Raw genomic sequence first — 27,052 nt, forward strand, 5'->3', positions numbered from 1 at the left:
AGCCCGTGCAGAGCGCCCGTCTGCTGTCGGCCCAGTGTCCCGTGAGACCGAGCTTTACCGCCGCCCCCTTCTCTGCCTTCGGATTTCGACGGCGGCGCGAGGCCCAGCCTGGCCCCTCTGGGAGTCCCCGAACCAGGGCCCTTGCAACCCTGCGTCGCGTCCTTCTGTCCCACGGGCAACGTCCCCGCCTCCAGGAAGCCCAGGCCACACATCACCGCGCTGTCCTTGCGGTCGGCGTCCTGACCCTGCGCGGCCTGAGCCTGCAGCCCGCCTCCTCCAAAACACGGCTCTGGACAGCTGCTCTGCGGAGGGAGGGGGAGGGGGGGACGAGCCGCCTTGTCCTCCAGCTGCGCCAGGCCAGGAACCACATCTGCTTCGCTCACTGCTGTCTGCCCAGTGGGCACTCGGTCTGTGTGTGGTCACTGTGTGCCGCGAGTGGATGAGTGGGAGAAGGCACCCGCCACCTTCACGGTCCTCCTAGATTCTGGAGAATCGGGTTTTCTCTCATCAGACCTCCTGGCCCCACTGTCCTCTCTCACTCCTCAGGGGAAATCTGCTCCCAGGTGCTCGGCCCCCCGGGGGGGCCAGGAGGCACCGCGGCGTCTCCTCTAGCAGCATCTGGGGTTGATGGGGAGCTGCAGCCTTGCGCCTGTGGAAAGCAGCATCCCAGGCGGCTGAAAGAAGGCGGAGAGTGAGGCCGAGGTTGGGGTGGTGCCAGGAAAAGGCTGTGTGACTCCGCACAGGTCACCGACCCTCTCTGGCCCTCCACGTCTGCAGGCTAGGACGCTCCATAGCCCCCGGTGCATCGTGGGAATCACAAGCTCGTGAATAAAGGATGGTCAGCGGAGCCTCTCTCACCAGTTGGAGACTTTGAAAAAGCAAAAGGCCTTTTGTGCTTCCTCTTTTCTAACCCACTTTGAAGGGGGCCCGCAGGTGCCTGCCCCCTTTTAGCTTTGATCCTGGGGACACTACCAGGGGAGCTGGTGTGGGAAGGGGCCCCGTCGGAGCTCTCGGGGCAGTAAGAACGTCGTGAGGAGGTGGAGCCCGTCGCTCCCGTTGCCCATCCCCCCGCCAGGGAAAGCCGGAGGAAATCCCAGCCTCCCCATCCGTCCCAGACAGCTGCGATTTCAGGGAGGAGACGGGCGGGCAGCGACCCCTTGTGTTCCCTGAGCCCTGGAGGAGGCAGGCCCGGCTCCCCGAGAAGACCCCAGGACAGGAGCGGAGCTGCCTCCTGGGGTCCAAGGCCAGCCCACGGATGCGGGGCCCGGTTCACTTTTGTGGAACTGAGTCGGTTCCCGCTCCCTGCAGCCAGGCCCCGCCCCCGCCCTGGGGCAGGGACGCAGACCGGCACGTTCGCGTTTTCCAGAAGCGGACACTGAGGTCTACAAAGGGGAGGTGACTTGCGTGCGGTCCCAGCACCAGCGACCGTGGCGGGAGTTCAGCAACCCCAGCTGGGGCGAGTCAAAGCTCTCTCTCAGGATGCTGTGAGCTCCGGGGGGAACCCGGGGCCAGAAGGCGCGCGAGGGGCAGCCCGTGAGCGGACACCCAACAGAAGCTTCTGGGTGGGACCCCCCCACCCAGCGGTCCCCCGTCCTCTGAGAACAGACCACAGCCACCAGGGCTGTACCATGTGGCCCCAAGCCGCTTCTGATTGGCCCAGAGAAGCCCGTTCGCTGCTCCTCTGGGGTTGCCGAGCAGAAGGGGTCCCTGCCTGCTGTGTCCATGGGACCCAGACGGTGGTCTCCTGCCCGTGTGTGTCTGCCTCCCGCAGTGCTGACACACGCTGGGGTGAGCACACGCCAGCACGCGCCGGGGCACCCAGGCCTCCCGGGACTCTCCCAGCACAAACCGGAGCAGGGGACGTGCAATGTACCACGGCCACCAAAGATCCCAGCCGAGGAGCCCCTTCACTCCTAGGGGCCAAGGCCTGGGCGAGGTGGAGAACTGAGTGGCGTCACCCCCAAAATTCACACCCACCGGGAACCTCAAGATGGGACCTTATTTGGAAACAGGGTCTTTGCGGTGGTGATGAATTCGGAGGAGGTCACGCTGCACGAGGGTGGGCTCTATGTCAATGGCTGGTGTTCTTATAAGACGATGACCCATGGGGCACCTGGGCGGCTCGCTCGGTGAGGCACGTGACTCAGAGGGGCTCGGGTCTTGATCTCGGAGTCAGAGTAGGATCGAGCCCAGCACGGGGCTCCGCGCTCAGCAGAGTGTGCTGCAGATGCTCACCGTCCGCCCCTTCCCCACTCATACATTCTCTAAATATTTTCTTTAAAAAATGGAAGAGAGGGGTGCCTGGGTGGCTCAGTGGGTTAAAGACTCTGCCTTTGGCTCGGGTGGTGATCCCAGGGTCCTGGGATCAGTCCGCTGGGCTCTCTGCCCGGCGGGGGGGTGGGGGGTGGGGGCAGGGAGCCTTCTTCCCCTCCCCAGCCCACCCCTGCCTCTCTGCCTACTTGTGGTCTCTGTCCATCAAATAAATAAATAAAAACCTTTTTCAAAAAATGGAAGAGAACAAAGAGCAGACACTGGAGGGGTCAGCCACAGACCGAGGGACTCCTGGAGCCCCAGGAGCTGGGAGAGGCAAGAAGGACCCTCCCCTGGCGCCCCCGGACAGAGCATGGACCCGGCAACACCTTGATATCAGGCTCTGGGTTCCAGAATTTAGGAGGATGAATTGTTTCAGGCCAGTATGAGATACTTGAACGTGGCAGTCCCAGGAAACCCCCGCAGACGTGGACCCAGACTGGCCACTGTTAGGGACTGAAATGTGGTCCCACAAAGCTATGTGGAGATCCCAGCCCCTGGCGTCTGTCGGAGACAAGGGGTCACAGGGCTGGCTCCTGCTGGGGGAGAACCTGTCCTAGGTCCCCAGATTCACGGGGCTTCCCCCTGCCTGTCTGGGCCCACATGTCCCCTTCCTATTGTCATACTGAATTGGGACCACTCTACACCTTACGGCCTCGCCTTACCTTGGAAAAGTACTCCTTCGGTGACCACTTCTAAAGAAGGTCACCTCCTGCGTCTCCGGGGCTAGGACTTCAACAAAGGAACAGAACCCAGCTCACCTCGTCAGAAAACGCAGAGGCACCCACGTATGTCCTTGCACACAGCGCAGCACCCACCTCGCTCCACCAGAGGGCAGAGCCCAGGCCCTCCGGCCCCCGGACACAGACGGACAGCCAGAGACCAGTCTGTGCCTTCCAGAGGGGCCCGGGGGAACGAGCCCCGACTGCCCGCGGCCATGACCTGCCCACTGATGCCTCCCCACTGACCCCCTCGCTCTTGTCTCCGACAAACCTCTTGTCCCACTCTTCACGGTGGGCCCAAATAGGTCACAACAGAGAACCCAGCCGCCCTCTCTGTAAAAATGAAAAGAATGCCACTCATCCCTTTCTCTAAAAAAAGTGTTTTTTTTTTAAAGATTTTATTTATTTATCCGACAAAGATCACAAGTAGGCAGAGAGGCAGGTGGAGAGAGAAGGGGGGGGAAACAGGCTCCCCGCTGAGCAGAGAGCCCGATGTGGGGCTCGATCCCAGCACCCCGGGATCATGACCCCAGCTGAAGGCAGAAGCTTAACCCACTGAGCCACCCAGGCGTCCCTAAAAAAACGTTATTTTTAATGTTGAAGCATAATGAACATTTTTAGATGACATTAAGAAATATTTTTAAATGTTGTCTTGAGCGCTAACCTAGTGTTAGGATCCGGCCAGGACAGGCAGGGAGGGCCCTTCCTCGGAGCTTGCCGCGGGGACACAGCCCTATAGACACCGTCCTCTTGCAAGCCAGGCCCCCCCAGGACACGGGCGCACTGAGCCCCGGGGACTGTGGTCCTCGTGACACCAGCATCATCCCGCTGCGGATCCCGGGCTCTGCCCTCCAGAAGTGGGGGGAGACACCCACGGTTTAAGCCCTGCCTGTGGTTCTGTGACACGGTCACCTGCACACGGGTCCCAGTCTCTCAACTCCAGCCCCATCCTGCCTCCTTCCAGGTCCCCCGGGAACCGAGGGCGCACATATTCCCCCCTCTTCCTGCTGTTGTCAGTCCGGTCTCCCCCCCTCAGCCCAGGGCAACCTGCTCTCTGTCCACCCGTGCACTCCGGGTCCCGCACGTTGGCAGGCGCGTCCCCACGGCACAGCATGCCCCAGCTCCTGCTGGGCGCCTTCCCCGGCGGCCTCAATCCTTACTTAGCCTCACAGCTTGGGAGGGCGCGGCCCCAGGGGAATCGCAGGGGTGGTTCCTGCTGGGGGAAAACCTGTCCCAGGCGCCCAAGCTTCACGGGGTGGGGCAGGGGGTAAGGGGGTCACTGGTCACCTTGGCATGCCTTGGCCCGTAGAAGCATCACCCCCATCTCAGCCCCGTCTTCACAGGGTTTCTCTCCTACATTGTTTTAGGGCCCACCCGACTCCGGGGTGACCTCACCTTAACTAAGTACCCCTGCGACCACCCCATTTCCAGATAATTTCCCGTTCTGAGCTGCTGGGCACGAGGACGTCGACACGGGAATCTGTGGGGAGGGCGGCACGAGGCAGCCCAGGCCATCTGCTTGGGGCTTGTTGGGGTTTCTCTGTGGATCTGGTCTCCTTCCTGTGCTGGCCAAGTGTCCCGTGGAGGACTCCCGCCCGCCCTCCCGTGTCCATGCGGGGTGTCCACTCCAGGAGCCCCGGGGAGGCTCTCCCGTTCCTCTTCCTGCCACGTCTACCATTACCTTCCCTTTAAGGCGAGTGATGCTGGTTTCTCATTTCCTGCACAATTCCCTTTTCAAGTTAAAAGAGCAGAGCATAAAAACAGCAAATTGACTGAAACAAAAAGCACAAACGAAACGCACCGTGGCGGCTCTCGGACAGCTGGGGGTGCGGCTGTGCAGGGCAGGGTCCACAGGCGGGGGCGGCACGGGGCGGCTGGGGCCGCGGGCCGTGCACCCGTAACAGCCCCCAGAGGCTCCGTGATGCAGGAAGGACTACGGGATTTATTTCCAGGATCCTCTCCCGTAATATACCCATTACGGAGGAACAAAGGTGCCTGCGTGCGGGCCTCCTACCGTGGGCCGCACCTGCTCTGCGGGCTGACCCGGCCCCACGGTGAGTGCAGCGTGTGCCGGCTGCAGAGGCTGGCTTGGGGACGTCTGGGGATACCCATGGCTTGAGACCCAAGGGGACCCAGGCCCGGGCGCATCTGCAGGGACCACGGCCACCTTTAGACACCACGTGGTGCTTGGCACGAGGAGCAGAAGCAACCAGGCGTGGGCGCGTGGAGAGCACAGAACAAGCCTGGCTGGCCGGGGCTGCTGGGCATCCGGCGTCCGGCGCGGCAGTGTATGACGCAGAGGGCCCCTGTCCTACCCCAGGGCGGCCAGCCAGAGGCCAAGGGGCAGCACTCAGGGTGCCTGGGGAGCCTGGCCAGAGAGGGCCGGGGGGGCTACGAGGGCCGGTCTGGCCTGTCTGCACGCAAGGGCGCTGCTGAGATGTCCACGGGGTGCTCTGGTCCTTTGTCTCAGGAACTACAAGGGTCAGAGCAAAGTGACATTTCATATAGATTCCTCACTAAGGCACAGATTTCGCACAACTTCTTTCCTTCTAAAAGGCCAAGCTCCCGAGAAATTCCGTCTCCTGCTTCCTGCAGCTCGGGAGGGGGCTGCGTGGCCACAGGCTCCAGGCAGCCGGCCCAGGCGGTGGCCCCCGTCCTCCCCCAGAGGGGTTCCGCCCGGGGTTCCGGATCTTGACAGACGTCTGCTCCACGTTCCCAGGAATAGAGCCACCGTGGGCAGGCTGGCCAACGGCCCCGCACAGAGCCCAAGGGGCAGATGGACAGATGTACAGGGGCTCAGACCACGGCGCCCAGGCGGCTCATCGGCCTCTGGCTGACTCCACAGGATTGTCCACAAGAGCTTTCTGGCTGCAGGTGGACAGGGACACAGAGGACAAGAACACGGAGGACCCGGTCGAGCGTCGCCTGCGGGGACAGGAACGAGGGGACAAGAAGGGCCGAGGGGATGCCCCGGCTGGGTCCTGCTCTGCGCCGTCAGCCCCAGAAGGCAGGCGGCTTCCGCTGCCCTTCCTCCTCGGGGGGGCCTGCAGTCGGCGCGGAGACCCCTGCGGGAGAGAGCATCCTCCTGCCGGCCAGCGGAGGCCGGGCAGCTTCCGGGCGCCGCTCGCAAGGACTGCCGCTCCCAGAGGTGAGAGGAACACAAGTGTGGGTCTCTGGGTGCTCGCGGACACCGCCGCCCTGGCCGGGGAGGAGAGAGGGCAGTGGGGGCGGGCGGGCAGCAGGGCCAGCCAGCCCCTCTAAGGCCACTGGCTGCCGGCCGCCGGGTAGCTGGGCACGGTGGGATACTCGGGCAGGCTGTTCCCCGAGAAGTTGTTGTACTGAGCCTCCCGAGACGGTGGGTTCCGCCACACGCCCGTGTTCCACTCAGTCTGCGCCTTCTGGAAGCTTCCGCCAGCCCCCCGGTAGATCCTGTGCACCTGCAGGCCAGAGGACGGGGAGGCAGAGAGCAGAGAATCCAAACTGAGCGTGTGGCAGGCGACGAGACCCGCTTGTGTTCGTGGCAGGACCTCTCACAGGAATCAGAAGCCACAGAACAGCTCCGCGGGCGCGTCAGAAAACGCCAAAGCCGACATGGCGGCCTCGGAGGGCGCCGGCCTGATCCACGGCCACGGTCCCCCCGCTGCTGCCATGTGTGGCTGCCAGCACTGCTCTCCTGCCCTGCTCTGGGGCCGGGCTCTCGGGCCGCCTGACGCGGGCGCCCTGCACTCCACGCCCTGTCTGTGGCCCACGGTCTCCTAGGCAGAGACCCCCAGGAAGGACTGACTCCCCACGGCAGCTCAAGGAACACGGGCCAGTGCTGGAAGTTCTAGAAATTCTGGAAAACTGAGCAGGTGAAAACTGGCATTTCGACTGGATGCTTTGCTGACCAGTGAAGCTGACCCCGTCGCTCATGGGGATCTTTCTTCTGCCCCGTGACTCCTAAATATCCCTCTCTGCCCTCTCAGTGGGCGTGTGAGGGACAGAAAGAGAGAGCTCGCACGGCGGGCGGGAGCCCTCCCTCCCCACCGGCCGGCTCGCGAGGCTGGCCCTCCGCGGCGTCTGGAACTGGACTGCGGGCTCCGGCCAGCCTCGCTGCTGGGGGCTTGGGTCCCCTGAACCGTCCATGCAGACGCGAGGTTCAGGCTGAGCACCTGCTCCCCTCCCAGAGTCGGGGTTCCCGGCCCGAGTCGGGCAGACGAGCCCGCGAGACCAACCCTGCGGAGACCCCAGCGCTGGGTCTCTGCCAGCCCCTGGAGACCACACCACCTACACACGGTCCTGTCTCATTTGGGGGGAACTAAGCGTGTCCTGTGGGACATCCCGGGAGAGGGCCCTGGGAGCTCCTGCCTGGTGTCCCTGCCCCCCATGCCCCTGCCCTGAGCTCATTTTGCTTCCTGTCCTCTGTCTGTATAAACCACGGCCCTGGGGACGACCGCCTGCTGGGCCCTGGGGTCCTCCCGGCACATCCCCGCACCTGGGCCTGGGGACGGACACAGGCGTGGTGTCGTTGTTTGGGAAGAACACACTCTGTTGGAGTCCATAAATCTTTCTTTTCTAGCCCCGTAGACATCTTCAGTTAGTATCTGCTTTCTAATTTCGGATGTTTGCAGCTGAGCGCAAGTCCCTGGTTGGGAACGTCCGCTCCCGTGTGGACTCAATACCGGAACCTCTTTCAGGTTCACTCGCTGTGTGTCTGCGCGCACATTTGTGGGTCCCGCAGGTCCCTCCACCCCCTGACTGTCCACACAGCCAGAAGCATTTGGGGTGCACATGGGGCGGGGGGTGCGGAACAATGCTTCTGTGTTCGTTCCCAGACAGCCAGGTGCAGGGGGGAAGCCTCCGTAAGCCAGGCGACGCGCTGTACCAGCCAGGACCTCACGGCACAAAGGCCAGAGAGACTCCGATCACGCCCATCACACGGCCCGTGCTGGGGCCAGAGCGCCGCCTGCGGCCCTTCGCTTTCCCGCGGGGACTCCACGCACAGCCATGACTACGGCCTCTGACCGACACCTGAGGGCTCAGGCCCGGTGTCCCCCGAGGCCACGTGCCCGCCAGCGTCCACGGGGCTGCGCTGCGAGCGGTCTGCCGCAGTCTCTGAGCATCCGGAGCCGTCCCGCCCACAGGAACTTTCCGCGGCGGTGGAGACGGCCCGCCAGCGCCACGCAGCGGGCAGGTACCCAAGATGAGGTGGGTGTGGTAGGTACCCGCGAATTTTTACTTTTACTTAATCTCAATTTCACTGTACTTGGCGGCCAGCATCCAGTGGCGGCCAAATCGGGCAGCATGGAGCACACCCCGGGCCACGCACATGCTGGGGGCCTGGCAGATGGTGTCCCCGAAGGCAGATGTGGCCATCGGCGGCCTACACTATGCCGTTTCCCCAAGCCTGCTTGAGTAGCGGTCAGCTCGTTCCCGGACACCCAGTCTCTCGCTCCTGAAATGGGGATGAGATGAGCTCCTGGAGCTCGGGGGCTCAGGCGATGGGATGCATGGGAAGATGCTAGACGTCTCCGAAACCAGAGGACTTACCTTTATGATCGCGATGGCCATCATGGCAGCTGACACGGAGAACATGACGGCCGGGAGCAGCATGACCACAGCAGCCCCGACGTTGGTCTGGAAGAACCCGACTGCCGCCAGCCAACCACTGCAAGGGGCCAGAGAGAGCGAGCATGGGCGCCAGCACATCTATCAGACAAGGGCCCAGCATCCTCCATACGTAAAGGTATGTTGGTGAACAAATCAACAACAAAAAAAATAAACGACTAACGGGGAAATGGGTGATGGGTGTGAGGACTTGCAGGGGCCGGTGAATACACAAAAAGACGCTCAAACCCAGCAACGAGGAACACACGCTAGAACGGGGTCTCTGCGTTCCCCTGCCACACGGGCAAACACGGCGCATGCAAGGGGCCGCGGAGAGGAGCCCGGCCCCGGAGGGAGCTGCCCCTCTGCAGGGGCAGTGGCAGTGATCTACAATAAACCCTACACGCTCACTGCTGCACCAGCTCTCCTGCTCCTAAGAATTTGCACCACAGAATCACGAATCACCATGAAAAGCCGGGGGGCCCTAAACGTTCACCGGCTGGAAAGGACCCAGACGTGTGGCGTGCCACAGCCTCACGACGGCATGCTGAGGAGGTGTGCGGGAAGCGAGAAGGGAGAAGAGTTAGAGAGCCCTCGGTCCAGCAGGACGGCGCGAGGCACATTCTGTCCCGAGCGCGTGTGGACACACATCCGCACCCGCCTCTTGGGCCGAGAGGCAGGAAATACCTTGCGCTTCAGGGACTTCGAAGACCGAGCAGTAGCTGGGAGGTCGGGACTCGTCCGCTACCGCCAGCCACCCCGCGCGCCCCGATCAGGCCCTGCAGCCGTTCCGCGGGCAGCCCGGTGTTCCGGGAGCCCGCCGCGGGGCCACATCCACGGATCAGCCGGCCAGGCCTGCTGGGTCCAGGCCCCCACGGCCACACGCGCCCGGCCGCCCACAGCCCTGCGGCAGCGCCCCCGAGAAGCAGAAGGCTGCGTCCCACCGCCCCCACGCGAGCCCTGCCGTGCCCCACACACGAGGCCGAGCCCCGTGTCTCCGGAGGCTGCCTGTGCTTGTCTGCGACTGTCCTCGTGCCTCGGGCGGCAGGGTGAGCGCTGGCGTGCAGTTAACACGCGTGGCTTTCTCGGAAGCGTGCTCTGGAGACCGCGACACGCTCTGAACACAAGGGAAGCCGCGAGTCCTCCCCACCCACGTGCGTGACACGGGGGCGGCCAAGGAGCCTGAGCCGCAGGCTCACTCTGTGCTGGGCACTGGGGACAGACCTGCCACCCCGTCCCACTCGGCAGGGGGCTGGGAAAGCCACTGGTGAGGGCACCTCTGCCGGGCAGAGGACGCAGTGTGAGGCCGAGCCAGGCGGCTGGACGGTCCAGGCGGGTGCTGGGTGGTCGGAGGCTCCTGGGAGGGGAAGAAGTGCTGGCGTGGCGGTGGGGGACAGTCACCCTTGGGACTAGTGTCCTCCCAGCAGGTCTGCGGCCCGGAAAGAGGGGCCAGGCAGGTGGAGTCCCAGCCTGAGGTCTGTGGTCTCTGGGGGAGGTGAAGGCACGTGCGGGCAGGAATGCGGCCCAGGCTCCCCACAGGACCAGGATGGAGAAACAGCTCACGTACCGGTGACCACTGAGGCTCCAGGGAAGGCGGGGGACACACTGGCCTCCATCAGCTACAACTCAATGAACGACAGAGCCTGCCGCGAGCCGTCCGGGTCAGGAAGAGGCCACGGCGTCCACGGTGGGAGCAGGGAGGATGCAGGGAGGAGCGGAGCCGGAGGGCAGGGCTCAGGGAGGGGACAAGGGGCGCCGGGGGCTCCCACGGGGCTGGAACCAGGGAGGGCAGAACACGGCGTGAGAGACGGAGCGGACACACGAGACCTGGGGAGTCCGGCAACTTCCCAGAAGTGCAGCCCTGCAACCAGCGCGTACACGAGACACGGGGACACGTGTCACTGCCGCACCAACAACGGCAGCTCGCATAGAGCACCCCCCGACACTGGTCGGCACGGACGGAAGCACGTGGCACGCCCCCCACGTGCGGGAGCGTCCCCGGCCACCAGCCGGAGCGAGGCCTCCACATGCTGCCCCAGGGGCCGACCCTGAGCCCACGACACGCAGGGAGGAAACCAGACACAGGAGGCCACACGGGGTGTGAGTCCACGCGTGTGACACGCCCAGACCAGGCTCCTCCACGGATGGGAAGGGGGCTCGTGGGGGCTGGGGGCTGGTGAGGGGGTGACGGCTGGCGGGGACGGGGCTGCTTTGGGGAGATGAAACCTTCCTCAACTAAAGAGAAATGACGGGTGCACACTCTTGAGGGTGCACGAAAGCCACCAAGCTGTCCACCGTGGGAGTGAATTTCTGGCCTGTGATGGGGGGGCTCACTACAGCCGTTATTCTAAAAACCAAACTGCGGACTGGACAGCCACATGCAGAAGAATGAAACCGGACCATGTCCTTACTCCACACACGACAACAGACTCCGAATGGATAGAAGACCCCAGCGTGAGGCAGGAACCCATCCACAGCCTTGAGGAGAACGCAGGCAGCAACCTCTTCGACCTCAGCCGCAGCAACTCCTTCCTAGCCACGTCACCAAAGGCCAGGGAAGCAAGGGCAGAAAGGGACTATTGGGACGTCATCGAGATCAAAAGCTGTTGCACAGCAAAGGAAACAGTTAACAAAACCAAAAGACAACCGACGGAATGGCAGAAATGTTCGCAAATGACTTATCAGATAAAGGGCTAGTGTCCAGAATCTATAAAGAGCTTAGAGAACTCAACACCCAGAGAACAAAGAATCCAATCAAGAAACGGGCAGAAGACATGAACAGACATTTCTGCAAAGAAGACGTCCAGATGGCCAACAGACACGTGAAAAAGTGCTCCACATCGCTCGGCATCAGGGAAATACAAATCAAAACCACAGTGAAGGGGCGCCTGGGTGGCTCAGTGGGTTAAAGCCTCTGCCTTCAGCTCAGGTCATGATCTTGGGGTCCTGGGATCGAGCCCCGCGTCGGACTCTCTGCTCGGCAGGGAGCCTGCTTCCCTTCCTTTCTCTCTGCCTGCCTCTCTGCCTACTTGTGATCTCTGTCTGTCAAATAAATGAATAAGGCCTTAAAAAAAAATTTTATTTATTTATTTGACAGACAGAGATCACAAGCAGGCAGAGAGGCAGGCAGAGAGAGAGGAGGAAGCAGGCTCCCCGCCGAGCAGGGAACCCGATGTGGGGCTTGATCCCAGGACCCCGAGACCATGACCTGAGCCGAAGGCAGAGGCTTCACTCACTGAGCCCCTCAGGCGCCCCTCATAAGAGACTCTTAATCTCACAAAACAAACTGAGGGTTGCCGGGCGGAGGTGGGTAGGGAGAGGGTGGTGGGTTATGGACATTGGGGAGGGTATGTGCTATGGTGAGTGCTGCGAAGTGTGTGAGCCTGACGATTCACAGACCTGTGCCCCTGAAGCAAATGACACGTTATATGTTAATAAGAAGTTAAAAATTTTTTATATTTAAAAATTTTTAAAAATTGAGATAAATACTATAAAAATGAAAACACAAAACAAAACAGCAAACCAAACTCAGGAGAAGCACAGGGCAAGGAAGCCTCCGTCCCCACAAATGAGCTGGAACGAAGGGAGGACGCGGGCGCGGGGCAGGGCTTGGGGGGGGCCAGCCCACGGGAGCGCACACACCCCACGGGCGCAGGCGGCCGAACCGAACGCAGTTAAACGCCACGTGGGATCCTGAATAGGACAGTCGTGGCCACGCGGGGCTGCCGACGACGGCCCTGGGGACAGCAGCACTGTACCCGTGTGGGCCTCCAGTAGCGGCAAAGGCCTGTCCGAGGCCCACGGGCACGACGGCCACGGGCGCTCCTTCCTGTCTCTGCGCCTCCCTGGAAACCCCAAAGCGGCCCAACACGGAAACCCTATTGAGGGGCGCCTGGTGGGATCGGCTGCTCCCGGTCTTCGGGTAGGCAGCCCCCGGGCTCCCTCCCACCGTCTCCCCGCTGTGGGGACGGGTCGGTCCCCTCCCCCGGTTCACCCCAGGGCTCAGCCCAGGCCCCAGAGCCTCCCACTCTCTGCCCCTGCCTCCACGGTCCTACTCGGGAGCAGTCTGAGGGGCTGGGGGCGGCGACAGGGCCCAGTCCAAGGGCGGACCCTGTCCGAACCCTATCGTGGCGCCCAGGCCTGGAGCACACGCCAGAGACCCGAAGGAAACGGGATGCAGAGCACACGATTAGCCTCTTTCAGCTTCCTCTGCCCCTCCGCGGGGACGGTCCCACCTTTCCTGACCTCGGCCAGGTGACAGCCAAGCGCATGCAGCTGCCGCCCCCCAGGGGGTCCTCCCTAGGCTGCGCGTCGGGAGCGTGATCGCAAACCCCTCGCCAAGGAGAGAGCTTAGAAAGAAAGAACGAAGCTGTAATTTAAAGAGCTTTTTATAAAATTCCCTGAACTTGGAAGTGGGCTCCACGCCCCACACGGGACTGGAACCCACAAGGTGAGGTTCAGCGTCGCGAGCTCCCCCGAGCGAGCCAGCCAGGCGCCCCGGAAACACCGAGTAAAGGAGCAAGAACACAAGTCAGAGGAGGGTGCGGAGGAGTCGAGGCCGGTTTCTCAGACACGAAGCAGCCCTGGGGTCTGGTACGGACACGTACACACGAAGGACACCTGTGTGTGTCTCAGAGTCCTTTTCCTCTCCGGGACCCCAGGGAGGCAGTCGCCGAAATGCCCCCCCGTGGAGGACCGACAGACCCTTGGGACGCTGGGCGGGCAGGGGCGCCCCGAGACCACCCCCCGAGGAAAACCGCACAGCTGGTCGCTGTGTGTCCCGTCAAAAGGCCAAGACCAGGGACGGCCACAGTTACGGCCGCAGATACCCGTCCCCCGGCAGTCGGCCACCAGGAGCCAGGGTGGCGCAGTCACCCTGGGCTGGGCTTCCAAAGGGAACGTGGGTTGGCAGACCAGCACCTTGGGGTCCCCATTCCCTGCACTGAGACCCGGGGAGGCCAAGGAGCTCGGTGGGATCCCAGCCACCCCAATGAACATTCCAAGAAGGCAGAGCCAGGAGGAGCCCCCCACCACCTGTGCAGGCCCAGTGCCCAGCAACAGAACGGGAGCGACGACAGCCATCCGCGAGAGCAGGCGGGCCTGGAGCCGCGCGGCGGGTGCCGTGTCCCCCTCCTCCTCCTCCCGGTTCTTCAGGGGGCAAAACACTTCAGAGCGGCTCCCCGCCCCGGCTCCCCAGCTGGTCGGTCACCTATCCCCTGCCCTGTCTGGCCTGCACTCCAGCAGGGAAGGAGACTAACGTCCTCTTTATACAAGCTGGCCCCGGGGAAGATGTGGAAACCAGCGTGGGGTGACACCGGACAGAAAAGACTCGCACGGAGGGCCAGAACCGTCCCTCCCCACCGGCCGGCTCGCGAGGCTGGCCCTCCGCGGGTCTGGAACCGGACTGCGGGCTCCGGCCAGCCTCGGTGCCCGGGGGCTCAGGTCCCTGAACCATCTGTGCAGACGAGGCTCAGGCTGAGCACCTGCTCCCCTCCCGGCGTCGGGGTTCCCGGCCCGAGCCGGGCAGACGGGCCCGGGAGACCGACCCCGCGGAGAACCCAGGCGCTGGGTCTCTGCCAGTCCCTGAAGATGACACTTCACACGCACAGTCCTGTCTCGTTTGGGGGGAACTAAGCGTGTCCTGTGGGACAGCCCGGGAGAGGGCCCTGGGAGCTCCTGCCTGGTGCCCCCGCCCCCCACGCCCCTGCCTTGAGTTCACTTTGGTTCCCATCCTCTGTCTATATAGACCACAGCCCTGGAAAAACCGTCTGCTGGGCCCTGGGGTCGTCCCCCTGGCACATCCCTGCACCTGGGACCCAATGACAGCCCTTCACCGGTCCTCCAGACCCAGATCGGGGAGGACATCAGGACCCAGATGCCAAGGGTCCCCGCGAAGCTCATCCGCTCAGCAGCAGGAAAGCAGCAACGCCAGGAAGCCCCACAAGGCTCTTCCGGAAACAGTCCCAGCGCAGAGGGGGACCCGCGGACTTCGTGCCGGGGAGCGGAAGACACAGGAGCGGATGGACAACAGGAAGGTGCTGAGGGGCAGGTGCAGGAGGCCACGAACACCCCAAGGGATGCCAACCGGCAGGCCGACAGGGCGCACCGGAGCAGAGACGGGCTTCCAAACCACCAACAAGGCCGAGCACGCGCACGGGCAGCCTCAAGCAGCCCACGGGACACTCCACGGCAAAGTCATGACCTGCAGCCAGCCGGCAGCCCCACAGGCACCCACATTCTTGTCCTGGGAGCTGGGACACGTCCCTTCCCAGAGCAGAGGGGTCCTTGTCAGGGCCCCGAGGTGGGGGAGACCCTGGGTTTCCGGGGGTCTGGCGTCCTCACCAGGTCCTCACGAGAGGGAGGCAGAGGGCGGGGGTCCCAGAGACGGGCAGACCCGGCGCTGCCGGCGGGGAGGATGGAGGGGGCCGCGGGCCAGGAAAGGGCGGGAGCCGGGTCTCCCTGGGGCTCCAGGGGGACCAGCCCTGCCAGCACCGGGGTTTTGGCCTTATGAGGCCCATGTCAGACACCTGACCCCAGAATTGTGAAATGAGACTGTTCAAGTCGCTAAGTTTGTCCTAACTTGTGACGGCAGCCACAGACCTGGGTATAAACCTTAAAAGACAAAAAGCCTAGCTTTCTCCTGACAGCACGGTCATAGGCAGCTCTCCTGGGGGGCCCTCTTGCTGTCTGCGGAGCCGCTCCTCCCAGACACACCCCCAGGGACACACCTACCAGCCTCCCAGAGGAGCTGGGAGTGTGTCCCAGGCAGGACACTCAGGGGCAGGCCCCGGGTGCGCATGGGCAGCAGACCCCAGCCCCAGCCCCTGCAGGGCCACCGTAGCGCTCACACGCCGTCTCTCCCACCCTGGGAGGCTGGAGCCCCACCCGCCCCTCAGGGAACGTGTGTCACACCCGCGTGCAGCAACCCAGGTGCTCGGCTCACCACGCGCCCCATCCCGCGAAGCCGATGGCCTGGAGGACAGTCAGGACAAACTGGGCTCCGAAGATGAAGAAGAAGGCCATGAAGTTGAAGGAGCTGTCGGCGCTGGAGAGGGAGAGAGCACAGCCGTCACCGCGGGCCGCGTGCGCCCGGCAGGGCCCCCGAGGAGGTGCCAGCCCCAGCGCGCCGTCCCCGGGCGCTCAGACCGGGCGGGGACTCCACGGGCCACACCGGCCGCTCCGGACAAAACTGCTGTCCCCCCCCAGAGTCTTGGCTGCAGAGGAACGCGAGGGGTTTCAGGGTGAGCGACAACCCTCACGAGGTCGCTGAAGATTGAGCCGGGGAGGAAGCGCGTCACAGATTTAAGGTGCCCCGTACGCTCTGCGGAAGACGCGGACAGTTGCCGAGGGGCCGTGGCACAGGCGACCTCCAGGTCACTGAAGGAGGACGGGGCCTGCAGGACCCCGAGGGCCGCGGGAGGAGGCAGGGCGCTCCCAGGCCGTCCACACGCCGCAAGCATTGCGGAGCGAGGCTGCCCAAGCTGGCCGGGAACCCGGAAGAATGGCCCCTTCCAGCCTCGGCAGCCGAGGGGGTTTCTAGTCCTTCCCCCCCGGAGGGCCTCAGGGCGCTGGCAGACTCTCTGAGCCCGGGATTCGGGAACCATCAAGGGGCAAACACGGGAGGTCCTGAGGAACGGGGGGCCTGCTGGGGTGAAGGTTCACAGAAGCCTCGAGCTGCCGACACCCAGTGCATCCCCCGCACACAGCAGTGTCCCTCGGCCCCTGGCAGGAGCGAGGCGCCGCTACGTACTGCCCCGGAGATGACCCCCAGCCCACGACGCTCAGGGAGGGAACCGGACACAGAAGGCCCCACGGGGTGTGAGTCCCCACGTGTGACACGCCCAGACGAGGTCCCTCCATGGATGGGGAGGGGGCTCACGGGGGCCGGGGCTAGGGGTGATGGCTGACGGGACAGGGTTGCTTGGGGGCTGATGGAATGTTCTGGAACTACACAGAGTGATGGTTCCACATCCCTCTGAAGAACCCAGAAATGCTGACACGAGCGGGTGGGTGGCTGCATGAACGGTCTCTCCATTCAATCCCTACAGGACAAACCAGACCGCCCTTGCCGGAGTCCAGACTGCCACCCCCGGACAGAAGCTGTCCCCAGACCCCACCGGACGGTCCTGGACACGGACGTCCGACGACAGGCGCCGCCAGGGCGCAGGCCCCGAGCACACAGGGTCGGGCGTCTGGCCGTCCCCTGCGCCGGCCCCGCAGCCGCACTCACCGGAAGGCCTTGTAGGCGGGCCGGAACCAGCACGCGTAGCCGCAGGGACCGAAGAGCAGCAGCCACACCAAGGCCAGGCCGAAGTTGGCTCCCGAGCCGCCTCCGATCCACCAGGCCAGGCAGGCGACCAGGTTCACCACCAGCGTGGCACAGTAGACTGGGGAGGGGCGCGGAGGGTGAGTGGGCTCCAGGGCGGCGGGCCGGGACCCCTCCCACCCACCGGGAAAGCGGGGCCGGGCTCCGGTCAGCACGGGCGCCACAGCGCCAGACCAGGGCGCGGAAGACAGCGCTGCCAGAAAGGCGACGTTCAGCCCAAAATCCGGGCTCCCGCCACCTGAGGACGGGGCCAACTTCATGGTGGGGCTGTCCCAGGCCCGGGTCTGAGGGGCGCAGGGAGGTCCCGCCCCCAGCCGGCTGGGCCCGCTGGGCTCGAGCAGCCACAGCCCAGCCCAGCTCCGCCCGGCCCAAACCGACCCACCCAGACCCGGCCCCGCCGCCCCGCCCCGCCCACTCACACAGCCACAGCCGGTAGATCCTCTTCACCAGGAGCTGGTGCTCGATGGGGATCTCCTCCGAGAAGTTCTGGTAGAAACAGGGCTTCAGCGGGATAAACCTGGGCAGCGGTGGGAAGTTGTTCTCCTTCCCTGCAGGGACACAAAACACCAAGGAACGATACCAGGCGGGGGGCCTCAGTGACGGCCCCAAACACTTCCCGTCCCTGTCAACCTGCAGACGTGTCCCCTCCCGCGGCAGAGGGGAGACCTTGTTCAGGCCGCGAGGTGGGGGTGACCCTGGGTTCCGGGAGCACCCGGCATCCTCACCAGGTCCTCACGAGAGGGAGGCAGAGGGCGGGGGTCCAGGAGATGGGCGGACCCCGTGCTGCCGGCAGAGAGGATGGTGGGGGGGGGCGGGCCAGGAAAGGGCTGGAGCCGGGTCTCCCTGGGGCCCGGGGGGACCAGCCCCACCCGCGCCAGGGTTTTAGGACTCTTGACTTCACAACATGAGATGATAAATGTGATTTGTTTTTTTTAAGATTTTATTTTATTTGAGAGAGAGAAGCAGAGGAGGAGGGGCAGAGAGAGAAGCAGGCTCCCCGGCGAGCAGGGAGCCCGATGCGGGGCTCGATCCCAGGACCCCGGGATCATGACCTGAGCTGAAGGCAGCCAGCTTCCTGACAGAGCCGCCAGGCGCCCCGGTGAACGTGGTTCAACCCCCTCGGCCGTGGCGATTCGGAAGAGCAGCTGGAGAAGACGCGCAGGCTCGGGGGCAAAGCCCGACGCTGCCGGCACCCGCCGCCGGCACCCGACTCCAGGGAAGGTTCTGGCGCTCTGAACGCACGTGCTTCCTGGGGCAGCTCGGACACATGCCCACCAGCCACGGGGTCCAACCACAGCACTTTAGCCTTTCTGGGTCCTGGAGCCCAGAAGTCTGAGCTCAGGGTGTGGTGGGGCCGCGCCCCCCCCCCCCGCCCCGGGGGGCTCCAGGGGAGGGTCCCTCCTGCCTCTCCCAGCTCCTGGGGCTGCAGGCGGCCCTTGGCATCCGGCCACATGGCTCCGGTGCCTGCCTCGGTGCCTGCCTTCTCCTTATGAGAACACCCGCCACCGCATCACAGCTACCCTATTCTAGTGTGACCCCCTCTCCACTAACTACACACACAACAGCTCTGCTTCCAAACACGACCCTGCCTCACAGGTATGGGGTGAAGACTGGACGTGTCTTCTGGGTTTAGACTTGAGCGCGGCATGGTCCGTGCCAACCTCAGCCTTTGCAAGACGTCATCGCTGTGGCCGGACAGCCTCCTGAGCACCTCGGAGGGCCAGGCCGTGAACCAAAGCCAGAGGGGGTCTGCCCTCCTGGCCTGGGGACACCGACAACAATCACAGTGACTGAGCAAGAGGGGCGTGCCAGAAAACGCTGTGTGGGGGGGGGGCGAGGGTTGGTTAGCTGTGCTCCACCAGGAGGGCCGGGGCGCCTGGCTGGCTCAGCCGCCAAGCATCTGACTCTTGATCTCAGCTCTCGATCTCGCGGTTGTGATTTCAAACCCTGCACTGTGCTCTATGCCAGGTGCGGAGCTCACCGATAGAGTCATCAGGTTAGCCCTGCCTGCTGAGTGTCTGCCCTTGGCTCAGGTCATGATCCCGCGTCCTGGGATCGAGCCTCACTGGGAAGAGCCTGCTTCTCCCTCTCTGCCCCTCTCCCCTGTTAGTGTGCTCTAACAAATAAAATCTTTAAAAAAAAAAAAAAAAAGTTGGGGCACCTGGGTGGCTCAGTGGGTTAGGCCTCTGCCTTCGGCTCAGGTCGTGATCTCAGGGTCCCGGGATCGAGTCCCGCATCGGGCTCTCTGCTCAGCAGGAGCCTGCTTCCCTGCCTCTCTGCCTACTTGTGATCTCTGTCAAATAAATAAGTAAAATCTTAAAAAAAAAAAAAAAAAAACTTGGTACTTAAACAGAGACTCCAAGAAATGAAAAGAAGAGGCCATGGGCTCTGGGGGAGGGTGTCAGTGTGAGCTGATGGAGAGGCAGCGGGGAGCCCAGGGACCAGGGAGGGGTGGACAGGCGGAGGCGGAGGCGGACCGCACCTTACTGGCTGCAGAGAGCCCTGAGGCATGACCACGGGAGGCAGGAAGCCACGGGGTCCCAAGCCTGAGCAGAGAGGGGAGCTGATCCCACTCTGAGCGTGCTGGCTCTCAGCCTCTGCGATCAGATGTGGGAGAAGGACCCCCAGCACGGGCTCACAGCTTCCGGGCCACAGTCCCTGGTCACTACCCTTCACGGTTCCTGTCCAAGGCCCCAACAAGGACCCCACCCGGCCCCCCGCCCCGCTGTTCCCTCGGCCACCAGCACCTCTCTCCTTCCTGGATGTCTGACCCCCACCCCTCCTGCAGCACGACAAGGTGGCGCTTCCTGTAGTCAGGCTGCGACCCAGAGGTGGGTCTGGGTCGCCAAATCACATGCCTCTGAAACCCCGTTTCCTTGGCAGATAAGAAGCCCTGGGACGCGTTCTGTGTAGACTCAGACCCAGGAGCCTGGGTTGAAATCCCAGTGCCACCAGCAGCCGCCTGACCTCAAGCACCCAGCGCCCCACTGCACCTTCCACCCGAGGACGGGGGCGATGCCGGGACTAACTACACACACACAGCGCGGGGATGAACGTGAGCGGACGGTGTGCACTCCGGGCACCTTGCCGTGGCCTTGGGGCCCCAGGTCCCCCCTCACTTTACCTGCACATTCCACCCCCCCCTTCTGAGAGGGACGAGGTGGCCATGCCTGTGACCGAGTGAGAGGATCGTCTGACGCACACAGGCATGAACCCAGACGCCCAAACCTCACACCTCACGTTGACGGCCACGACCAAATGGGCCCCAGGGCAGAAAGCCTGGGGCCAGGCGGACAACTCCCACAGAAACTGGCATCGCCCTCCCGTCTGGCTCAGAGTGAGGAACCGACCCCAACACCCTCCACAGAAGGAGGAGAGCGGCGTGTGCCCCCCCGGGGGTTTTCGGGGTGGGTCTGGACCCTAAGGGACCCCTCCCACAGGATCCCCCACCGCAGGACCTCTGCGCGAGACTCACCAGACATTTCCGCTGTGACGACTGGGCGGGGCAGAAGCCTATGGCCACCTGGAGGGGAGACAGCCACAGTCAGGAGGTCCTCAAGGCCGCTGGGGAACCCCGACCCCAGCTGCACGCTCAGCAGCAACCGCAGCTAGAGGCCTCAGCTCTAGCCGCCCCGGGGGTGTCCGTGCTCTGGTCCCAAAGGGCACCCCAAACCGATCAGGCCGGCCCCACGTGCCCCCCGCAGAGCCTCCCGGGCAGCGTCCGTGCGGGCAGAATGGGGTTGGCCTGCTGCCCCAACACACACCCGGCCAGAACCAACATGCTCCTGGGACCCCGTGGACCCACCCCACCTCCGTGTCCCCCCCACCCCCCCAAGCTTTATCCACGAACAGCTCCGAGCACCTCCTCAGCGCCGCTGAGAACCGGGTCCACGCTCAGTGCTATGACATCCCACGAGCCACACGGCCTCTCTGGTCTGCACCCTCGCCCCCGTAAGCCTGGTGGAGCTAAGGGCCTCGCAGCGACCCAAGTGAGGCAGCTGGGGATGCAGCCGGCCACCGGCGGCCCTTCCCACACAGAACCAGGGGAGCCGGCATCACAGAGAAGCCCTGCGGAGCAGGCTGCCACCAGCACGTACACCCGTGGGGACTTTGCCGGTCCCCTAAGGGCCCTGCGGGTAGGCACTGCCATCCCCAGGACAGAAGCTGGGCTCACGGGGCTGTGCCCAGCGCCCACCCGGGCCCCACAGTCCCCAACACTGGGAACCTACAGACAGCTTTCAGACGCACATTCTAGGTGACGAGGTTCCAATGATACTGAACTCCCAGGGTCCATGCCCCCCACCCCCAGGATACCCTCTCTGATACGGCCCGGCCCAGCCCTCTGTGCCCCCATGCCGGGTGGGCTCACAGCCCCACTGCACCGCCCATCCACGGCACTGGCCTGCGGGCAGACCGCCTCCCCTGCCCTGTGCCCGTGGGCTGGTGGGGGCTGGGAGCAGACCCCCAGGGCTCCAGGGGAAGCTCAGAGCAGGGATGAACAGGCCCCACAGGGATCCCAAATCCGCACGTGCTGGACGAACCCACGTTGGTTCTACTGCTAACTGCTCTGGGGCAGACCCCCAGCTGGCCCCTCCTGAAGAATGGGAAACGGGACGCCGACCAGAAGCCCTTCAGGGAGCGGAGTGCAGGCTGGCAGGCCACTCCCGCCCTGTGTAAACACCCTGCGGCCAGCCCCACTCTCCCAGAACCAGGACACAGGCCAGGAGGTGCCCCCCTGGGCCAGCACGCATCCCCCGCTTGGCTCAGAAGCTCCCCTTCCCGTGTATAAACCCCAAACCTCGGCAAAAGCGGTCACCTGACCCAAGGACCCTTGCCTACCACGGTCCCCTGCCTCTGTCAACAGACACCAACCTGGTTTGGGGCTGTTTATTTTCACAAGCAGACCCGTTTCCAGACACCCGGGACAAAGGGGATCCCGTCCCAGCAGACCCTCGGGCTAGGGGCAAGAGGTGGCTGGAGAAGAAAGTCCAAGGGCCCAGCCCCCCGCCCCGGCTGGACCGCATGAAGCTCAAGGCCGGGGAAAAGCGCCGTTGGGGCAGAAACGTGTCCCCCCACGCCACGGGGCAGCGCAAGAGGTGAAGGCCTGGCGTCGGAGTCTGAGGGGGCCGAGCGGTCGGTGCCTACGAGCCGGGGTCCAGCCGGCGGCACGGGGCCTCCAGCACCCCGCGGAACACCTGGAAACGGTGGTTGAGGTCGGGCCGGGCGTGGACGCGGAAGCGGGTGCCCAGGGCGCCGTCGGGCGAGGGCGCGCCGTAGAAGACGCGCTGCACACGCGAGTGCACCAGGGCCATGGCACACATGGCACATGGCTCGCGGGTGACGTACAGGTCATAGCCCGTGCACACGTAGGGGAGGCTGTCCGCGCGCACGTCCCTGTCCTCGTCCAGCTTGCGCACAGAGCCCACACGGACGCCCTGGGGGGCGCCAGCCGGGGCGAAGGAGCAGGCGGGGAAGGGGCCGAGGTCGTAGGCGCCGCGGCCCTGGCCCTGGGCCACCAGGTCAATACACACCATGGTGGCGTGCAGCAGGGGGCGGGCTCTGCTGCTGCAGTCGTGGCCCGTGGCCAGCACGCGGCCAGAGGACGGGTCCACCACCACGGCTCCCACCGCCCTGAGGCCCCTGGCGGCTGCCTGGTGCGCTGCCCACACGGCCCGCTCCATGTGGGCCTGCATCGCCGTGCGCTCCTGCGCGGAGAACAGCCGCCCGGCCAAGGCGCGAGTCACCTGCCTATCCTCGTGGAAGGACGTGGGCCAGTAGGCACGCGCCTCCTCGAACTGGCCTCTGGTCAGGGGTGGCCGGGCCGGCACGGGCACCAGGAAGGGCTGTCCCAGGCCACGAGGGTCCACGGCCGGCTGTGGGAGGAGCTCGGCGAGCGACTTGGCCCCCGCCGCCGGCTCCGCCAGGCACAGCAGCATCTCGAGCGCATGCGGGCCGGCGCGGCGGCTGGGCCGCACCCTCTTCAGGTGAGGCTGCGCGGGCAGCGGGTGCACGGCCGACACCTCCTTGAGAAGCCGCGATGTCTGGCGCTTGTCCAGGATGGGCGCGGCGTAGGCCATCACCAGCTCCACGTCCCTGGACTGCTGCTCGGACAGGACCGGGAGGGCTTGCCACGGCGTGGGCTCCGGCTCTGGGCTCCCGGTGTTGGCGTCCACGCGCTGCTCCCCGAGGCCCGGGGCTGCCTCCATCCTCGGCACGGCTCCGACTGTAGGAGACAGAGATCGGAGCAGACATTCATCCGTCAGCTGCAGAGGCCCCGGCAGAACGCAGAAGTCCGTCCCAGGTCCCAGGAGCGTGCGGCATCCGAAGGCTCGTCCGAGAGCTCCGCGCACACGGAGTGCACCAGTGGCCGTGGTCGTGCTCACATCCCGCCAAGTCTGGTCTGCAGAACTCAGCCCAGCACTGACGTTCTGTCTCCCTGGGACAGGGGCCACTGTGGACATGCACGCCAGGTCTCACCCAGTGAGAAAAAGAACACGGACGGTCTCAGTACTCATCTTCACGCCGACCGTCCGCCAGGTGACCACACTCATTTCACCTGCCTCTCTGCGCTTTGGGAATGGTGGCTTCTAGAACATTTAACATCACGTCCGTACCCCGTATCGTGCTCCCGTTGGTCGGGACCGCCACGGATAACGTCAGACCCCAACTCCTGGTCATCTCGACGTGACTGTGGGGGATCCTTGCTGCCCCCGCGCGCCCACACCACACAGCCGGCTGGCATCCCGGGCAGACCGGCCCCCTCCTGCCTCCCTCCCTGTGGACAGGGAAGGGATGGAATCACCTCTGACAACCGTGGGCTTCCCCACCTCACAACACGCCTCCAGCCCACTCCTCGGCCGCCCCTAATCACGGGTGTTCATCAGCCAGGCCCGCTAGGAGGCAAGGGACGGCCTCACCCTCCAGGCTATGTCCTGAGCTCACCATACACGTCTGGCCGGCGCGCAGAGCCCGGGTGCTGGCGGCAGCCACAAGGATTGGAAGGCGCAGAGGGCCTCCCAGCACACTCACGGCACCGTGCCAGGCAGGGCCCACAGCAGGGCCCGTGGTGCCGACTCTGACTCTGCCCCCAGCACACGCCACGCCCAGGACCCCACAGCCCGCACGGGCGCCGAAAGCTCCAGGTCTCCACGGCAAAATACGCGCCCCACCTGCCCCTCCGAGAGTACAGCTCTGACGAAAACGGAACAGGTGACAAGTAAAGAAGCCTGCCCTGGGACACTGCCGGCCAGGGTGCCAGCCCCTAGGCAGGACGGGTAAAGCCCCAGCGTCTGTCTGACCTGGGGCTGCTCCACTCCACACCCAGCCGCGCGCCCAGAGCTCCGAGAACACACGTTCACCAAGAAGCCTGCACACGTGTGCTCTCAGCAGAGCCTTCACGGCACCCGAAACACGAACATGGCCCAAGTGTCCTTCGATGGATAGGTGGACACACACAGTGGGTCCCCCACGCACGGGAGCATCCCCCGGCTGCCAGCAGGTGTGAGGTGTCCCCAAGCACCCCGGGGACAGACCCCCGAGCCCACAACACTCAGGGAGGGAACCAGACACAGAAGGCCACACGGGCTGAGTCCACGTGTGTGACACGCCCAGACCAGGCTCCTCCATGGACAGGAAGGGGGCTCATGGGGGCTGGAGGTGGGAGGATGAGAAGTGACTACTAATGGGGACGGGGCTTTTTTGGGGGTGGGTGGAGTGTTCAGGAACAAGACTGTGATGACGGTTCCACAATCCCACAAATGTTCTAAAAACCATAAATCTGTCCATTTTAAATGGCTGAACTGCCCCTCGGTGAAGCTACTAAAAAAAGCGGGAAGGGGTAAGGGCACCGGGCAGTTGCCAAGTCAGCAGACTCCAAACAAGGCCCTATGCCTCGGATGACAGCTGCTGGTACTGTAGCCGCCACGTGTCCTCCCGGTGACCCAGAAGGGAGCTCGGGGGCTGTCCCCTTTCTACAAGACAAGATGAGGCTCTGTGAGCTGGAAGGACTTCCTGGAGCCACCAGGCAGGGAAGGCAGAGTCGGATCTGACCAGCTCTCGGACCGCCTCCGAAGCCCATTCCACAGATAAGGAGTAAACAGCTTCTGGAGACGATGTCCCCGCCTGAGCTCCCAAGCCCAACGTCCAGAGGGCAGTGCCAGTCCAGTGGCAAACAGGGTCCACGCACCAGGGTTGTTTCAACCAGCCGGGATGTGCAGCGTGCTGGAGGCCTCTGGGGCACTCGGCTCCTCTCATCCCCGAAGCTTGAGATCAAGGCCCGGCTCCGGGCACTCAGCTGCACCACACACACCCCCCCACCACCATTTGCTGCGCTCGCCCAGCTCAGTGCCATCCCTGGCACGTCTGGGGGCAGCCGCAGCCGGCTCCGAACCGACGATGCAGGGTCCCAGTGCCTCTGCCTCAGGCACTAAGTCCTGAACTGGGAGGAGGGAGCCTCAACTCCCTATGGGAGCCCCCACAGGTGGGCCAGGAACATAGGACCCTAACACAAGTGCCCCGGCAGCTTAGGACTACCCGCCCCCCGCCACAGAAGGGGTGCGCTGGAAGTCCCGAAGGCTCTGGCTCCGGAAGGAATCAGGAAATGGCACTGATTCAGGCAGTGGAGTCGCCCTGCAGGCAACACCCAGTAAACTCAGGCTCGAGGTCCTGTCTCCCCACTGGATTAGGAAGGCAGGCCAAAAGCTGGGTGTGGACCCCAGGGCACCTGGCCTAAGCCCCAGCCTCAGCGTCCCCCTCTGAAAAACGGGAATGCAACACCATCACGTAGGGCTGTGGGAGGCAGAAAGGGACAAAACCCACACGAGACCCCACACCGGCCGGGGTCCAGTGATGCCCTGGGGTGGGTGGGCAGAGTCAAGGAGGGCTCCTCGGAGGCAGTGACCCGCAGCAGGCCCTGGAAGGCAGGCAGTCCTGAACAGGACAGCCAGGGCCGGAGTCCCAGGCTCGCCCGCAGCGCGCCAGGTGCTGGTTCGGTGCTGGTTCCGAGGGCGGAACCAGGGCGGCTCCTGGCCCAGCGGGGAGGCAGGGAGCTGCCATCTGCACCCTAACGAGCTCCCCGCTGCTGATACGGAGTTCTCCGACCGCGGGGTGTCCTCGCGGCCCACGCCCTTCCGTGCACGAAAGTCCGAGGAGGTCGGGCGCGCGGGGTGCAGAAGAAAGCCCCCCTGCCCGGGCCGGGCCAGGAGAAGCCCCGGACCGCTCACGCTGTCGGTAAGCGTCAGGGCAGCGCCCGTTTACAACGTGGAGAGGCCTGCAGGGGCGGGACGCGAGCACCCGCGGGGCCCGGAGGCAGGGGGCTGGCCGCGAGGACCCCAGGCACGCGCGCGGGGAGGGTGAGGGGGCGAGCGGAGCAGCCGGGCGTACGGGGCCTCCACCCCCGCGCCCACAGGGGCGCGCGCACGCGCACAAGGTCGACGGCCGGGGAGCGGCGGCCCGCGGACCGGCCGCCCCACGCGCACGCGCACACGCGCCGATGCCCCCGGCTGCCTCCTGGCGCCGGGCACGGCCGGCGTCCCCCGCCAGCCGAGATACGCTCCCCCCGCGCCCGTCACCGCCCCGGCTCGCCGTCCGTGGGAGCCTGGGCCGCGAGAGCCGCGACCCCGGGGCCCCGCGCTTACCTGAAGAACCGCACGCGAGCGCAGCGCCTCCCAAGGCTTAGCAACCAACCGCCTGCCCCGCCTCCGCCCGCGCCGCGGGGCACGACGGGAGCGTAGTTCCAGGGGCGGAGTCGGCGCGGCACAGGGGCGGAGGCCGGGACTACAATCCCCACAAGGCTGCGCGCCGGGCCGCGGAGCGCCGCCCATCTTCCGAGCGCCGCTCCCGAGACCCGCGGGAGCGCGGGGAGAGCTGAGTTAAGGGTTCGAGACCGCTCTGGGCGGACGGGGAAAGGGGACCGCGGGGGCCGTTGGGGAAATCGGCCTAGGGAGACTGAGGCAGAGGCGGACACGACACCCAGTTTGCTGCTGCCACGTAGCTCCAGAAGGGCTGTCCTCAGAGACCTGGGGGGTCAGTTTCTCGTAGTGGCCTGGGATTGGGCGGTCCTTGGCCTCAGTTTTCCCATCTGGACAGTAGGCAAAGGGGACCCCTTGGC

General features: G+C 64.7%; 2 protein-coding genes across 2 annotated transcripts; both read right to left on the reverse strand.

The window, feature by feature from the left end:
• Window positions 1-3,399: 3,399 nt before the first annotated feature.
• On the reverse strand, window positions 3,400-26,651 carry SCAMP4 (secretory carrier membrane protein 4). Its single transcript, XM_080802975.1, has 7 exons — window positions 26,580-26,651; window positions 20,420-20,467; window positions 17,364-17,492; window positions 16,849-17,005; window positions 15,562-15,663; window positions 8,562-8,679; window positions 3,400-6,469 (listed from the first exon to the last, which is right to left on the reverse strand). The coding sequence occupies exons 2-7, from the start codon at window positions 20,424-20,426 to the stop codon at window positions 6,290-6,292; spliced, it is 693 nt and encodes a 230-aa protein (XP_080659101.1). The 5' UTR covers window positions 20,427-20,467; window positions 26,580-26,651; the 3' UTR covers window positions 3,400-6,289.
• Window positions 21,825-23,200, reverse strand: ADAT3 (adenosine deaminase tRNA specific 3; the record flags this gene model as incomplete). The annotated part of the gene is given in 2 exon segments (XM_080802964.1): window positions 21,825-23,162; window positions 23,165-23,200. Coding segments are annotated over 2 exon segments (1,113 nt in total). The 3' UTR covers window positions 21,825-22,085.
• Window positions 26,652-27,052: the final 401 nt, after the last annotated feature.

Source organism: Martes martes (assembly GCF_963455335.1).
Source record: "Martes martes genome assembly, chromosome: 1".
NCBI classification, from domain to species: Eukaryota; Metazoa; Chordata; class Mammalia; order Carnivora; family Mustelidae; genus Martes; species Martes martes.